The sequence below is a fragment of the Bombina bombina genome, chromosome 1 (assembly GCF_027579735.1).
Source record: "Bombina bombina isolate aBomBom1 chromosome 1, aBomBom1.pri, whole genome shotgun sequence".
NCBI classification, from domain to species: domain Eukaryota; kingdom Metazoa; phylum Chordata; class Amphibia; order Anura; family Bombinatoridae; genus Bombina; species Bombina bombina.
In genome coordinates, this window is record NC_069499.1 from 936,810,446 (window position 1) to 936,827,641 (window position 17,196).

Consider the following 17,196-nt stretch of genomic DNA (forward strand, 5'->3'; position numbering starts at 1 on the left):
TCCAGGGTAATAAATTATTTGGTTCTCAGTTGGATTCTATTATTTCAACTGTTACTGGAGGGAAAGGAACTTTTTTACCACAGGATAAAAAATCTAAAGGTAAATTCAGGTCTAATAATCGTTTTCGTTCCTTTCGTCACAACAAGGAACAGAAACCTGATCCTTCATCCTCAGGAGCGGTATCAGTTTGGAAACCATCTCCAGTCTGGAATAAATCCAAGCCTTCTAGAAAATCAAAGCCAGCTTCTAAGTCCACATGAAGGTGCGGCCCTCATTCCAGCTCAGCTGGTAGGGGGCAGATTACGTTTTTTCAAAGAAATTTGGATCAAATCAGTTCACAATCTTTGGATTCAGAACATTGTTTCAGAAGGGTACAGAATTGGCTTCAAAATAAGACCTCCTGCAAAGAGATTTTTTCTTTCCCGTGTCCCAGTAAATCCAGCGAAGGCTCAAGCATTTCTGAAATGTGTTTCAGATCTAGAGTTGGCTGGAGTAATTATGCCAGTTCCAGTTCTGGAACGGGGGCTGGGGTTTTATTCAAATCTCTTCATTGTACCAAAGAAGGAGAATTCCTTCAGACCAGTTCTGGATCTAAAAATATTGAATCGTTATGTAAGGATACCAACATTCAAAATGGTAACTGTAAGGACTATCCTGCCTTTTGTTCAGCAAGGGCATTATATGTCTACAATAGATTTACAGGATGCATATCTGCATATTCCGATTCATCCAGATCACTTTCAGTTTCTGAGATTCTCTTTCCTAGACAAGCATTACCAGTTTGTGGCTCTACCGTTTGGCCTAGCAACAGCTCCAAGAATTTTTACAAAGGTTCTCGGTGCCCTTCTGTCTGTAATCAGAGAACAGGGTATTGTGGTATTTCCTTATTTGGACGATATCTTGGTACTTGCTCAGTCTTTACATTTAGCAGAATCTCATACGAATCGACTTGTGTTGTTTCTTCAAGATCATGGTTGGAGGATCAATTTACTAAAAAGTTCATTGATTCCTCAGACAAGGGTAACCTTTTTGGGTTTCCAGATAGATTCAGTGTCCATGACTCTATCTTTGACAGACAAGAGACGTCTAAAATTGATATCAGCTTGTTGAAACCTTCAGTCACAATCATTCCCTTCGGTAGCCTTATGCATGGAAATTCTAGGTCTTATGACTGCTGCATCGGACGCGATCCCCTTTGCTCGTTTTCACATGCGACCTCTTCAGCTCTGTATGCTGAACCAGTGGTGCAGGGATTACACAAAGATATCTCAATTAATATCTTTAAAACCGATTGTACGACACTCTCTGACGTGGTGGACAGATCACCATCGTTTAATTCAGGGGGCTTCTTTTGTTCTTCCGACCTGGACTGTGATTTCAACAGATGCAAGTCTTACAGGTTGGGGAGCTGTGTGGGGGTCTCTGACGGCACAAGGGGTTTGGGAATCTCAGGAGGTGAGATTACAGATCAATATTTTGGAACTCAATTTTCAGAGCTCTTCAGTCTTGGCCTCTTCTGAAGAGAGAATCGTTCATTTGTTTTCAGACAGACAATGTCACAACTGTAGCATACATCAATCATCAAGGAGGGACTCACAGTCCTCTAGCTATGAAAGAAGTATCTCGAATTCTGGTTTGGGCGGAATCCAGCTCCTGTCTAGTTTCTGCGGTTCATATCCCAGGTATAGACAATTGGAAAGCGGATTATCTCAGTCGCCAAACGTTGCATCCGGGCGAATGGTCTCTTCACCCAGAGGTATTTCTTCAGATTGTTCAAATGTGGGGGCTTCCAGAAATAGATCTGATCTGGCCTCTCATCTAAACAAGAAACTTCCCAGGTATCTGTCCAGATCCAGGGATCCTCAAGCGGAAGCAGTGGATGCATTGTCACTTCCTTGGAAGTATCATCCTGCCTATATCTTTCCGCCTCTAGTTCTTCTTCCAAGAGTGATCTCCAAAATTCTGAAGGAATGCTCGTTTGTTCTGCTGGTAGCTCCAGCATGGCCTCACAGGTTTTGGTATGCGGATCTTGTCCGGATGGCTTCTTGCCAACCGTGGACTCTTCCGTTAAGACCAGACCTTCTGTCTCAAGGTCCTTTTTTCCATCAGGATCTCAAATCCTTAAATTTAAAGGTATGGAGATTGAACCCTTGATTCTTAGTCAAAGAGGTTTCTCTGACTCTGTGATTAATACTATGTTACAGGCTCGTAAATCTGTATCTAGGGAGATATATTATAGAGTCTGGAAGACTTATATTTCTTGGTGTCTTTTTCATCATTTTTCCTGGCATTATTTTAGAATTCCAAGAATTTTACAGTTTCTTCAGGATGGTTTGGATAAAGGTTTGTCTGCAAGTTCCTTGAAAGGACAAATCTCTGCTCTTTCTGTTCTTTTTCACAGAAAGATTGCTAATCTTCCTGATATTCATTGTTTTGTACAAGCTTTGGTGCGTATAAAACCTGTTATTAAGTCAATTTCTCCTCCTTGGAGTTTGAATTTGGTTCTGGGGGCTCTTCAAGCTCCTCCGTTTGAACCTATGCATTCATTGGACATTAAATTACTTTCTTGGAAAGTTTTGTTCCTTTTGGCCATCTCTTCTGCCAGAAGAGTTTCTGAATTATCTGCTCTTTCTTGTGAGTCTCCTTTTTTGATTTTTCATCAGGATAAGGCGGTGTTGCGAACTTCTTTTGAATTTTTACCTAAGGTTGTGAATTCCAACAACATTAGTAGAGAAATTGTGGTTCCTTCATTATGTCCTAATCCTAAGAATTCTAAGGAGAAATCATTGCATTCTTTGGATGTGGTTAGAGCTTTGAAATATTATGTTGAAGCTACTAAGACTTTCCGAAAGACTTCTAGTCTATTTGTTATCTTTTCCGGTTCTAGGAAAGGTCAGAAGGCCTCTGCCATTTCTTTGGCATCCTGGTTGAAATCTTTAATTCATCATGCTTATGTCGAGTCGGGTAAAACTCCGCCTCAAAGGATTACAGCTCATTCTACTAGGTCAGTTTCTACTTCCTGGGCGTTTAGGAATGAAGCTTCGGTTGATCAGATTTGCAAAGCAGCAACTTGGTCCTCTTTGCATACTTTTACTAAATTCTACCATTTTGATGTGTTTTCTTCTTCTAAAGCAGTTTTTGGTAGAAAAGTACTTCAGGCAGCTGTTTCGGTTTGAATCTTCTGCTTATGTTTTCATTTAAACTTTATTTTGGGTGTGGATTATTTTCAGCAGGAATTGGCTGTCTTTATTTTATCCCTCCCTCTCTAGTGACTCTTGCGTGGAAAGATCCACATCTTGGGTAGTCATTATCCCATACGTCACTAGCTCATGGACTCTTGCTAATTACATGAAAGAAAACATAATTTATGTAAGAACTTACCTGATAAATTAATTTCTTTCATATTAGCAAGAGTCCATGAGGCCCACCCTTTTTTGTGGTGGTTATGATTTTTTTGTATAAAGCACAATTATTCCAATTCCTTATTTTTTATGCTTTCGCACTTTTTTCTTATCACCCCACTTCTTGGCTATTCGTTAAACTGATTTGTGGGTGTGGTGAGGGGTGTATTTATAGGCATTTTGAGGTTTGGGAAACTTTGTCCCTCCTGGTAGGAATGTATATCCCATACGTCACTAGCTCATGGACTCTTGCTAATATGAAAGAAATGAATTTATCAGGTAAGTTCTTACATAAATTATGTTTTTTTTTAGTACCTTTCTGGACAAGAGTGGTATCGTCAGCAGGCATCGCGTGCTGTGAATCAGGCCATTGGCAGAGTCATCCGACACAGGCAGGATTACGGAGCCATCTTTCTGTGTGACCACAGGTAATGTACTAGTAAGGCAGATGTTAATACGATGTTATTGCTCTTAGTGATGTTACATTTCCTTTCTTTGTAGATTTACCCAAGGCAGTTCTCGCTCCCAGCTTCCCTCCTGGGTCCGACCGTATGTTCGAGTCTATGACAATTTTGGCCATATCATACGTGATGTGTCCCAGTTCTTTCGGGTCGCTCAAAAGATTGTGAGTGGGGGAGAGATTATACAATAAATGGGAGGACGTGCATAACAAAGTTGCTGTTGGTTTCAATTTTGGGATATTTGGGACATGGGTGTCCAGTGGGTTTTGTGGAGGAGCAATGGGAAGCTGTGTGATGCATTGCATAAAATGGAAGAATGGGGAAATAGATGAGAGGGTAAGTGAGAATTGTGTGGAGAGAAGGAAGGGATACTTTGGACTAGAGTGAGGAATATTTTAGGGGAGATGGAATGGGGCATGTTAGTGCTTCAGTGTAATTTACAGTCCTCTTTTACAGATGCCCCCTCCAAAGCCACCCAAGTCTCAAAAGGAAGGGGGAACCTCAGTATCTACCTCTGACCACGTTCCATCTCAGTCATCCTCATTAGGTCCATCATTTACACGGGACTTTCTAATCAAAGCAAAGAATTTGGACTCCCACGTTCCCAGTCTGAAGAGGAAGCGGGAGGGTGAGTAGTGAACGAGGTTAGAGTAACTAAGGGATGAGAGAAGAGTGATAAGGATGCAACAAAGAGACAAGGAGAAAATAAAATGAAACAGGATAAATGTGATTATTTGGATATAGATGATTAGGGAAAAGTGATGATTGTGAGGGGAGAGAATTGTGGATTTTAGCGTCCAGTAACTAAGGGTTACAGTTAATGAATGTTCCAGATAGTGACACATTATGCAGAATGCAATGCAAACATATCTAACATACCAGTATATTCATGTTACATGTATTCACATATGATGACTCTATTAGGTAGTTGCAAGGAACCGGTGTCCGGTACAGTTTCAGACCTGTGTGATGGATATGAACATGATATGAGTGTCAGTGGTCCAAGACCTGCTGGTTTACTAGACGCTCTGGATCATAGCGAGAAAAGACTTCAGGAGGAGCAACAGCTTGATGAAAAGGTAAGTAGCAACTCTTGGGTCTTATTGCAGGCACAGTGTACTCAGTCAAGCACCTGTTAACAGTTGATTGTATTCAAAGTAGCTGCAGAAACAACATTTTGAATGGGCTGGGTTATCTCATCCGCCCCCTACTGGAAGATTGATTTCTGCTGATTTTCAGTACAAATGTATTTTATTTTTTTTCCCCGCAGGTCACTCGACTTTCCACCCTCTCATTGCAGTATGATAAAAGGCTGGCTGAGGAACAACGAGGAGGGAAGAAGAAAATTAAAATTGTGCAGAATAGGGTCAGTTTGTTGTCCCTCTTCATCCCATCACTTTATCTTGCTTTTCCCACACATCCTATTATTATTCCTACATCACTTTGTCTTTTCTTACCATCACCTGTTTCTTTAGGTCCTGGAGGATAGTTCTCCCCAATGCCAGAAGACGAGCCGTGCACATCTGTTTCTGCTCTCAGTGAAGCAGTCTCTTAGTCAATCTAATTATGATACTTTCCGAAAGATCATGAACGACTACAAGCAGACTGATGACTTGCTGGGCTTACTTCCCCAGCTCCGTGTGCTTTGCCAGGACCCTGGGAAGTATGAACTGATGAGAGGTGCACAGTACAAACCTAATCATTGTCACTGTCATTACATTTTCACTAAATTGTCACTCACATTTTAATTACATTATTCATTTTACAATTTGTTATAGGTTTTTACCAGTTTATTCGCCCTCATCACAAACAACAGTTTGATGCAGCCTGTAAAGATCTGACTGGGATTGGTTGTGGATACAAACCTGAGCACGGTGTTCCACGCACAGAGAGGGAGAAGGGTAAGTGTGCAGTCAAAGTTATGGCGATGGAAGGGTTCTTGAGAGGGGTCTTCAGATTACACAAAAATCTATCAAGTTAGACATTTCATCCAAAAATCACGTTGTGATCCCTTTAAAGGGACAGTCTAGTCAAAATAAACTTTTATGATTCAGATAGGGCATGCAATTTAAAAAATAACTTTCCATTTTACTTTTATCTTCATTTGTTTTCTTTGTTTTCTTTGTATTCTTTGTTAAAAGATAAACCTAGATAGGCTCATATGCTAATTCCTAAGACAGTGCTAGATCATGTGTGCCATAAATATAACATTGTGCTCACTCCTGTGGAGTTGCCTAGGAGTCAGCACTGCTTGGCTAAAATGCTAATCTGTCAAAAGAACTGAGATAAGGGGCAGTCTGCAGAGGCTTAGCTATAAGGTAATAACAAAGGTAAAAAGTGTATTAATATAACTGTTGGTTATGCAAAACTGGGGAATGGGTAATAAAGGGATTATCTATCTTTTTGAACCATAAAAATTCTGAAGTAGACTGTCCCTTTAACATTATTTATTTTCTTTAAAAAAATGATTACAACCAAAAAGTACTACTAAATAATCTGAAACAAAAACTGAACCAGCAGGAGATAGTGCAGCTATAGCTTGTTTGCTGGACTGTGCAATGTTTTAACCCTGATTTTCACGTGTTTGTATTTCTGGATTGTCTACATATATTTCTTTGAAATTTATTCAGTTTTGTGGGTGCCTTTGTTACTGGCAATAGATATAGATACTCTTTCTTCTGTTAAGTGTGATCAGTCCACGGGTCATCATTACTTCTGGGATATTAACTGCTCCCCTACAGGAAGTGCAAGAGGATTCACCCAGCAGAGTTGCTATATAGCTCCTCCCCTCTACGTCACCTCCAGTCATTCTCTTGCACCCAACGACTAGATAGGATGTGTGAGAGGACTATGGTGATATATTTAGTTTTTATATCTTCAATCAAAAGTTTGTTATTTTATAATAGCACCGGAGTGTGTTATTCCTTCTCTGGTAGAATTTGAAGAAGAATCTACCTGAGTTTTTTCTATGATTTTAGCCGGAGTAGTTAAGATCATATTGCTGTTTCTCGGCCATCTGAGGAGAGGTAAACTTCAGATCAGGGGGCAGCAGGCAGATTAATCTGCAAAGAGGTATGTAGCAGTTTATTATTTTCTGACATGGAATTGATGAGAAAATCCTGCCATACCGTTATAATGTAAACTCAGCCTTGAATGCAGTAGATGTAGCTGATATCAGGCTGTCATGTATGTATATTTTACACTTCAGTTTTCTGGGGAATGGTACTTCTCTGGTTTTTAGACTGTATACATAGGCTTAACCTAATTTGCAGGGACTTGCAATAGGTTTTAAATGACAATTAATTATTGAGGTAAAACGTTTTTTTGCTGGCATGTAAAAATGTTTTTTTCTCTGAGGTACTGGGTGAAAAAATGTTTTGGGCACTATTTTTCCACTTGGCAATAGTTTTGATTTAAATTAGAGCAGTTCACTGATCCCTCTCACTGTTATGTGTGTGGGGGAGGGGCCGTTTTTGGCACTTTTACTATGCATCAAAAAAAAAACTCAGTCAGAGGTTCATTTTCTTCCTGCATGATCCGGTTCATCTCTACAGAGTTCAGGGATCTCCAAAGCATTTTTTGAGGGAAGTAATCATTACAGCAGAGCTGTGCTGATTGTATTGACTGTGATAAAAAAAAAAAAAAACAAAAAAAAAAAACGTTTATTTGTGTATTTTTTTCTGCTGCCTGGGTTAGTTATCATTGCTGAGGGGAACAATCCTTTGCTAAAACTGTATATTCTGACAAAGATTGATGCTATAATTTAATTATTTTAACTGTTATAATTTTTTTCTGTGCTTCTTAAAGGCACAGTTCGTTTTCATATTATTTGTAAATTACTTTGAAAAGTATTTCCAAGTTGCTGTTTATTTGCTAGTGTGTTAAACATGTCTGATTCAGAGGAATATCTCTGTGCTATATGTGTTAATGCCAAAGTGGAGCCCAATAGAAATTTATGTACTAAATGTATTGATGCTACTTTAAAAAACAGTCAATCTGTACAAATTGAACATATTTCACCAAACAACGAGGGGAGAGTTATGCCGACTAACTCGCCTCACGTGTCAGTACCTGCATCTCCCTCTCAGGAGGTGTGTGATATTGTAGCGCCGAGTACATCTGGGCGGCCATTACAAATCACATTACAAGATATGGCTACTGTTATGACTGAAGTTTTGGCTAAACTACCAGAACTAAGAGGTAAACGTGATCATTCTGGGGTGAGAACAGAGTGCGCTGATAATGCAAGGGCCATGTCTGATACTGCGTCACAGTTTGCAGAACGTGAAGACGGAGAGCTTCATTCTGTGGGTGACGGTTCTGATCCAAATAAACTGGACTCAGACATTTCAAATTTTAAATTTAAGCTTGAGAACCTCCGTGTGTTACTAGGGGAGGTATTAGCGGCTCTGAATGATTGTAACACAGTTGCAATCCCAGAGAAAATGTGTAGGTTGGATAAATATTTTGCGGTACCGACGAGTACTGACGTTTTTCCTATACCTAAGAGACTTACTGACATTGTTACTAAGGAGTGGGATAGACCCGGTGTGCCTTTCTCACCCCCTCCTATATTCAGAAAGATGTTTCCAATAGACGCCGCCACACGGGACTTATGGCAAATGGTCCCTAAGGTGGAGGGAGCAGTTTCTACTTTAGCTAAGCGTACCACTATCCCAGTGGAGGATAGCTGTGCTTTTTCAGATCCAATGGATAAAAAATTAGAGGGTTACCTTAAGAAAATGTTTGTTCAACAAGGGTTTATATTGCAACCTCTTGCATGTATTGCGCCTGTCACGGCTGCAGCAGCATTTTGGTTTGAGTCTCTGGAAGAGACACTTCAATCATCCACACTAGATGACATCACACACAAACTTAAATTCCTTAAGTTAGCTAATTCATTTATTTCAGATGCCGTAGTACATTTAACTAAACTTGCGGCTAAAAATTCAGGATTCGCCATTCAGGCACGCAGAGCTCTGTGGCTGAAATCCTGGTCAGCTGATGTTACGTCTAAATCTAAATTGCTTAATATTCCTTTCAAAGGGCAGACCTTATTCGGGCCCGGCTTGAAAGAGATTATTGCTGACATTACAGGAGGTAAAGGTCATGCCCTGCCTCAGGACAAGGCCAAAGCCAAGGCTAGACAGTCCAATTTTCGTTCCTTTCGTAATTTCAAAGCAGGAGCAGCATCAACTTCCTCTGCACCAAAACAGGAAGGAGCTGTTGCTCGCTACAGACAAGGCTGGAAACCTAACCAGTCCTGGAACAGGGGCAAACAGGCCAGAAAACCTGCTGCTGCCCCTAAGACAGCATGAATTGAGGGCCCCCGATCCGGGACCGGATCTAGTGGGGGGCAGACTTTCCCTCTTCGCCCAGGCTTGGGCAAGAGATGTTCAGGATCCCTGGGCGTTAGAGATCATATCTCAGGGATACCTTCTGGACTTCAAATCCTCTCCCCCAAGAGGGAGATTTCATCTGTCAAGGTTGTCAACAAACCTAACAAAGAAGGAAGCGTTTCTACGCTGCGTACAAGATCTTTTATTAATGGGAGTGATCCATCCAGTTCCGCGGTTGGAACAAGGACAAGGGTTTTACTCAAATCTGTTTGTAGTCCCCAAGAAAGAGGGAACCTTCAGGCCAATCTTGGATTTAAAGATCCTAAACAAATTCCTAAGAGTTCCATCGTTCAAGATGGAAACTATTCGAACAATTTTGCCCATGATCCAAGAGGGTCAGTACATGACCACAGTGGATTTAAAGGATGCTTACCTTCACATACCGATTCACAGAAGTCATTACCGGTATCTAAGGTTTGCCTTTTTAGACAGGCATTACCAGTTTGTAGCTCTTCCATTCGGACTGGCTACGGCTCCAAGAATCTTCACAAAGGTTCTGGGCACTCTTCTGGCGGTACTAAGACCGCAAGGAATTTCAGTAGCTCCGTACTTAGACGACATACTGATACAAGCTTCAAGCTTTCAAACTGCCAAATCTCATACAGAGATAGTACTGGCATTTCTAAGGTCGCATGGATGGAAAGTGAACGAAGAGAAAAGTTCTCTCTTTCCACTCACAAGAGTTCCCTTCCTGGGGACTCTGATAGATTCTGTAGAAATGAAGATTTACCTGACAGAGGACAGGTTAACAAAACTTCAAAATGCATGCCGTGTCCTTCATTCCATTCAACACCCGTCAGTAGCTCAATGCATGGAGGTAATCGGACTAATGGTAGCAGCAATGGACATAGTTCCTTTTGCACGCCTGCATCTCAGACCACTACAACTGTGCATGCTAAGTCAGTGGAATGGGGATTACTCAGATTTGTCCCCCACTCTAAATCTGAATCAAGAGACCAGAAATTCTCTTCTATGGTGGCTTTATCGGCCACATCTGTCCAGGGGAATGCCATTCAGCAGGCCAGACTGGTCAATTGTAACAACAGACGCCAGCCTACTAGGTTGGGGCGCGCTGTCTGGAATTCTCTGAAGGCTCAGGGACTATGGAATCAGGAGGAGAGTCTCCTTCCAATAAACATTCTGGAATTGAGAGCAGTCCTCAATGCTCTTCTGGCTTGGCCCCAGTTAACAACTCGGGGGTTCATCAGGTTCCAGTCGGACAACATCACGACTGTAGCTTATATCAACCATCAGGGAGGGACAAGAAGCTCCCTAGCAATGATGGAAGTATCGAAGATAATTCGCTGGGCAGAGTCTCACTCTTGCCACCTGTCTGCAATCCACATCCCGGGAGTGGAGAACTGGGAGGTGGATTTCTTAAGTCGTCAGACTTTTCATCCGGGGGAGTGGGAACTTCATCCAGAGGTCTTTGCCCAAATACTTCGACGTTGGGGCAAACCAGAGATAGATCTCATGGCGTCTCGACAGAACGCCAAGCTTCCGCGCTACGGGTCCAGATCCAGGGATCCGGGAGCGGTCCTGATAGATGCCTTGACAGCACCATGGACCTTCAGGATGGCTTATGTGTTTCCACCTTTCCCGATGCTTCCTCGATTGATTGCCAGAATCAAACAGGAGAAAGCATCAGTGATTCTAATAGCGCCTGCATGGCCACGCAGGACTTGGTATGCAGATCTGGTGGACATGTCATTCTGTCCACCTTGGTCGTTACCTCTGAAACAGGACCTTCTGATTCAGGGTCCTTTCAAACATCAAAATCTAACTTCTCTGAAGCTGACTGCTTGGAAATTGAACGCTTGATCTTATCAAAGCGTGGTTTTTCTGAGTCAGTTATTGATACCTTAATACAGGCTAGGAAGCCTGTTACCAGAAAGATTTACCATAAAATATGGCGTAAATACCTATTTCTCCAACATAGGTGTGTCCGGTCCACGGCGTCATCCTTACTTGTGGGATATTCTCTTCCCCAACAGGAAATGGCAAAGAGCCCAGCAAAGCTGGTCACATGATCCCTCCTAGGCTCCGCCTACCCCAGTCATTCTCTTTGCCGTTGTACAGGCAACATCTCCACGGAGATGGCTTAGAGTTTTTTAGTGTTTAACTGTAGTTTTTATTATTCAATCAAGAGTTTGTTATTTTGAAATAGTGCTGGTATGTACTATTTACTCAGAAACAGAAAAGAGATGAAGATTTCTGTTTGTATGAGGAAAATGATTTTAGCAACCGTCACTAAAATCCATGGCTGTTCCACACAGGACTGTTGAGAGCAATTAACTTCAGTTGGGGGAACAGTGAGCAGTCTCTTGCTGCTTGAGGTATGACACATTCTAACAAGACGATGTAATGCTGGAAGCTGTCATTTTCCCTCTGGGATCCGGTAAGCCATGTTTATTACGATTGTAAATAAGGGCTTCAAAAAGGGCTTATTAAGACTGTAGACTTTTTTTGGGCTAAATCGATTGATTATTAACACATATTTAGCCTTGAGGAATCATTTTATCTGGGTATTTTGATATAATAATATCGGCAGGCACTGTTTTTAGACACCTTATTCTTTAGGGGCTTTCCCAAAGCATAGGCAGAGCCTCATTTTCGCGCCGGTGTTGCGCACTTGTTTTTGAGAGGCATGGCATGCAGTCGCATGTGAGAGGAGCTCTGATACTTAGAAAAGACTTTCTGAAGGCGTCATTTGGTATCGTATTCCCCTTGGGGCTTGGTTGGGTCTCAGCAAAGCAGATACCAGGGACTGTAAAGGGGTTAAAGTTCAAAACGGCTCCGGTTCCGTTATTTTAAGGGTTAAAGCTTCCAAATTTGGTGTGCAATACTTTTAAGGCTTTAAGACACTGTGGTGAAAATTTGGTGAATTTTGAACAATTCCTTCATGTTTTTTCGCATTTGCAGTAAAAAAGTGTGTTCAGTTTAAAATTTAAAGTGACAGTAACGGTTTTATTTTAAAACGTTTTTTGTACTTTGTTATCAAGTTTATGCCTGTTTAACATGTCTGAACTACCAGATAGACTGTGTTCTGAATGTGGGGAAGCCAGAATTCCTATTCATTTAAATAAATGTGATTTATGTGACAATGACAATGATGCCCAAGATGATTCCTCAAGTGAGGGGAGTAAGCATGGTACTGCATCATTCCCTCCTTCGTCTACACGAGTCTTGCCCACTCAGGAGGCCCCTAGTACATCTAGCGCGCCAATACTCCTTACTATGCAACAATTAACGGCTGTAATGGATAATTCTGTCAAAAACATTTTAGCCAAAATGAACACTTATCAGCGTAAGCGCGACTGCTCTGTTTTAGATACTGAAGAGCATGACGACGCTGATATTAATATTTCTGAAGGGCCTCTAACTCAGTCTGATGGGGCCAGGGAGGTTTTGTCTGAGGGAGAAATTACTGATTCAGGGAACATTTCTCAACAAGCTGAACCTGATGTGATTGCATTTAAATTTAAGTTGGAACATCTCCGCATTCTGCTTAAGGAGGTATTATCCACTCTGGATGATTGTGACAAGTTGGTCATCCCAGAGAAACTATGTAAAATGGACAAGTTCCTAGAGGTGCCGGGGCTCCCAGAAGCTTTTCCTATACCCAAGCGGGTGGCGGACATTGTTAATAAAGAATGGGAAAGGCCCGGTATTCCTTTCGTCCCTCCCCCCATATTTAAAAAATTGTTTCCTATGGTCGACCCCAGAAAGGACTTATGGCAGACAGTCCCCAAGGTCGAGGGAGCGGTTTCCACTTTAAACAAACGCACCACTATACCCATAGAGGATAGTTGTGCTTTCAAAGATCCTATGGATAAAAAATTAGAAGGTTTGCTTAAAAAGATGTTTGTTCAGCAGGGTTACCTTCTACAACCAATTTCATGCATTGTCCCTGTCGCTACAGCCGCATGTTTCTGGTTCGATGAGCTGATAAAGGCGGTCGACAGTGATTCTCCTCCTTATGAGGAGATTATGGACAGAATCAATGCTCTCAAATTGGCTAATTCTTTCACCCTAGACGCCACTTTGCAATTGGCTAGGTTAGCGGCTAAGAATTCTGGGTTTGCTATTGTGGCGCGCAGAGCGCTTTGGTTGAAATCTTGGTCGGCTGATGCGTCTTCCAAGAACAAGCTACTTAACATTCCTTTCAAGGGGAAAACGCTGTTTGGCCCTGACTTGAAAGAGATTATCTCGGATATCACTGGGGGTAAGGGCCACGCCCTTCCTCAGGATCGGCCTTTCAAGGCAAAAAATAAACCTAATTTTCGTCCCTTTCGTAGAAACGGACCAGCCCAAGGTGCTACGTCCTCTAAGCAAGAGGGTAATACTTCTCAAGCCAAGCCAGCTTGGAGACCAATGCAAGGCTGGAACAAGGGAAAGCAGGCCAAGAAACCTGCCACTGCTACCAAGACAGCATGAAATGTTGGCCCCCGATCCGGGACCGGATCTGGTGGGGGGCAGACTCTCTCTCTTCGCTCAGGCTTGGGCAAGAGATGTTCTGGATCCTAGGGCGCTAGAGATAGTCTCCCAAGGTTATCTTCTGGAATTCAAGGGACTTCCCCCAAGGGGGAGGTTCCACAGGTCTCAGTTGTCTTCAGACCACATAAAAAGACAGGCATTCTTACATTGTGTAGAAGACCTGTTAAAAATGGGAGTGATTCATCCCGTTCCATTAAGAGAACAAGGGATGGGGTTCTACTCCAATCTGTTTATAGTTCCCAAAAAAGAGGGAACGTTCAGACCAATCTTAGATCTCAAGATCCTAAACAAGTTTCTCAAGGTTCCATCGTTCAAGATGGAAACCATTCGAACTATTCTTCCTTCCATCCAGGAAGGTCAATTCATGACCACGGTGGATTTAAAGGATGCGTATCTACATATTCCTATCCACAAGGAACATCATCGGTTCCTGAGGTTCGCATTCCTGGACAAACATTACCAGTTCGTGGCGCTTCCTTTCGGATTAGCCACTGCTCCAAGGATTTTCACAAAGGTACTAGGGTCCCTTCTAGCTGTGCTAAGACCAAGGGGCATTGCTGTAGTACCTTACTTGGACGACATTCTGATTCAAGCGTCGTCCCTTCCTCAAGCAAAGGCTCACACGGACATTGTCCTGGCCTTTCTCAGATCTCACGGATGGAAAGTGAACGTGGAAAAGAGTTCTCTATCTCCGTCAACAAGGGTTCCCTTCTTGGGAACAATAATAGACTCCTTAGAAATGAGGATTTTTCTGACAGAGGCCAGAAAAACAAAACTTCTAGACTCTTGTCGGATACTTCATTCCGTTCCTCTTCCTTCCATAGCTCAGTGCATGGAAGTGATCGGGTTGATGGTAGCGGCAATGGACATAGTTCCTTTTGCACGCATTCATCTAAGACCATTACAACTGTGCATGCTCAGTCAGTGGAATGGGGACTATACAGACTTGTCTCCGAAGATACAAGTAAATCAGAAGACCAGAGACTCACTCCGTTGGTGGCTGTCCCTGGACAACCTGTCACGAGGGATGACATTCCGCAGACCAGAGTGGGTCATTGTCACGACCGACGCCAGTCTGATGGGCTGGGGCGCGGTCTGGGGATCCCTGAAAGCTCAGGGTCTTTGGTCTCGGGAAGAATCTCTTCTACCGATAAATATTCTGGAACTGAGAGCGATATTCAATGCTCTCAAGGCTTGGCCTCAGCTAGCGAGGGCCAAGTTCATACGGTTTCAATCAGACAACATGACAACTGTTGCGTACATCAACCATCAGGGGGGAACAAGGAGTTCCCTGGCGATGGAAGAAGTGACCAAAATCATTCTATGGGCGGAGTCTCACTCCTGCCACCTGTCTGCTATCCACATCCCAGGAGTGGAAAATTGGGAAGCGGATTTTCTGAGTCGTCAGACATTGCATCCGGGGGAGTGGGAACTCCATCCGGAAATCTTTGCCCAAGTCACTCAGCTGTGGGGCATTCCAGACATGGATCTGATGGCCTCTCGTCAGAACTTCAAAGTTCCTTGCTACGGGTCCAGATCCAGGGATCCCAAGGCGGCTCTAGTGGATGCACTAGTAGCACCTTGGACCTTCAAACTAGCTTATGTGTTCCCGCCGTTTCCTCTCATCCCCAGGCTGGTAGCCAGGATCAATCAGGAGAGGGCGTCGGTGATCTTGATAGCTCCTGCGTGGCCACGCAGGACTTGGTATGCAGATCTGGTGAATATGTCATCGGCTCCTCCTTGGAAGCTACCTTTGAGACGAGACCTTCTTGTTCAGGGTCCGTTCGAACATCCGAATCTGGTTTCACTCCAGCTGACTGCTTGGAGATTGAACGCTTGATCTTATCGAAGCGAGGGTTCTCAGATTCTGTTATCGATACTCTTGTTCGGGCCAGAAAGCCTGTAACTAGAAAGATTTACCACAAAATTTGGAAAAAATATATCTGTTGGTGTGAATCTAAAGGATTCCCTTGGGACAAGGTTAAGATTCCTAGGATTCTATCCTTCCTTCAAGAAGGATTGGAAACAGGATTATCTGCAAGTTCCCTGAAGGGACAGATTTCTGCCTTGTCTGTGTTACTTCACAAAAAGCTGGCCGCTGTGCCAGATGTTCAAGCCTTTGTTCAGGCTCTGGTTAGAATTAAGCCTGTTTACAAACCTTTGACTCCTCCTTGGAGTCTCAATTTAGTTCTTTCAGTTCTTCAGGGGGTTCCGTTTGAACCCTTGCATTCCGTTGATATTAAGTTATTATCTTGGAAAGTTTTGTTTTTAGTTGCAATTTCTTCTGCTAGAAGAGTTTCAGAATTATCTGCTCTGCAGTGTTCTCCTCCTTATCTGGTGTTCCATGCAGATAAGGTGGTTTTACGTACTAAACCTGGTTTTCTTCCAAAAGTTGTTTCTAACAAAAACATTAACCAGGAGATTATCGTACCTTCTCTATGTCCGAAACCAGTTTCAAAGAAGGAACGTTTGTTGCACAATTTGGATGTTGTTCGCGCTCTAAAATTCTATTTAGATGCTACAAAGGATTTTAGACAAACATCTTCCTTGTTTGTTGTTTATTCCGGTAAACGGAGAGGTCAAAAAGCAACTTCTACCTCTCTCTCTTTTTGGATTAAAAGCATCATCAGATTGGCTTACGAGACTGCCGGACGGCAGCCTCCCGAAAGAATCACAGCTCATTCCACTAGGGCTGTGGCTTCCACATGGGCCTTCAAGAACGAGGCTTCTGTTGATCAGATATGTAGGGCAGCGACTTGGTCTTCACTGCACACTTTTACCAAATTTTACAAGTTTGATACTTTTGCTTCTTCTGAGGCTATTTTTGGGAGAAAGGTTTTGCAAGCCGTGGTGCCTTCCATTTAGGTGACCTGATTTGCTCCCTCCCTTCATCCGTGTCCTAAAGCTTTGGTATTGGTTCCCACAAGTAAGGATGACGCCGTGGACCGGACACACCTATGTTGGAGAAAACAGAATTTATGTTTACCTGATAAATTACTTTCTCCAACGGTGTGTCCGGTCCACGGCCCGCCCTGGTTTTTTTAATCAGGTCTGATAATTTATTTTCTTTAACTACAGTCACCACGGTACCATATGGTTTCTCCTATGCAAATATTCCTCCTTAACGTCGGTCGAATGACTGGGGTAGGCGGAGCCTAGGAGGGATCATGTGACCAGCTTTGCTGGGCTCTTTGCCATTTCCTGTTGGGGAAGAGAATATCCCACAAGTAAGGATGACGCCGTGGACCGGACACACCGTTGGAGAAAGTAATTTATCAGGTAAACATAAATTCTGTTATTGGTGCGAATCCAAAGGTTACTCTTGGAGTAAGGTTAGGATTCCTAGGATATTGTCTTTTCTACAAGAAGGTTTAGAAAAGGGGTTATCCGCTAGTTCCTTAAAGGGACAGATCTCAGCTCTGTCCATTCTGTTACACA

At 42.7% G+C, this 17,196-nt stretch overlaps 1 protein-coding gene across 1 annotated transcript in view; it reads left to right on the plus strand.

The window, feature by feature from the left end:
• The window catches only part of RTEL1 (regulator of telomere elongation helicase 1), a 161,041-nt gene that overhangs the window by 105,621 nt on the left and 38,224 nt on the right, over window positions 1–17,196 (plus strand). Inside the window, exons 23-29 of the mRNA XM_053701471.1 lie at window positions 3,714–3,829; window positions 3,903–4,026; window positions 4,319–4,490; window positions 4,787–4,941; window positions 5,133–5,228; window positions 5,338–5,542; window positions 5,641–5,763. Of these exons, the coding sequence (XP_053557446.1) occupies window positions 3,714–3,829; window positions 3,903–4,026; window positions 4,319–4,490; window positions 4,787–4,941; window positions 5,133–5,228; window positions 5,338–5,542; window positions 5,641–5,763 (991 nt within the window). The remainder of the gene's footprint in view (window positions 1–3,713; window positions 3,830–3,902; window positions 4,027–4,318; window positions 4,491–4,786; window positions 4,942–5,132; window positions 5,229–5,337; window positions 5,543–5,640; window positions 5,764–17,196) is intronic.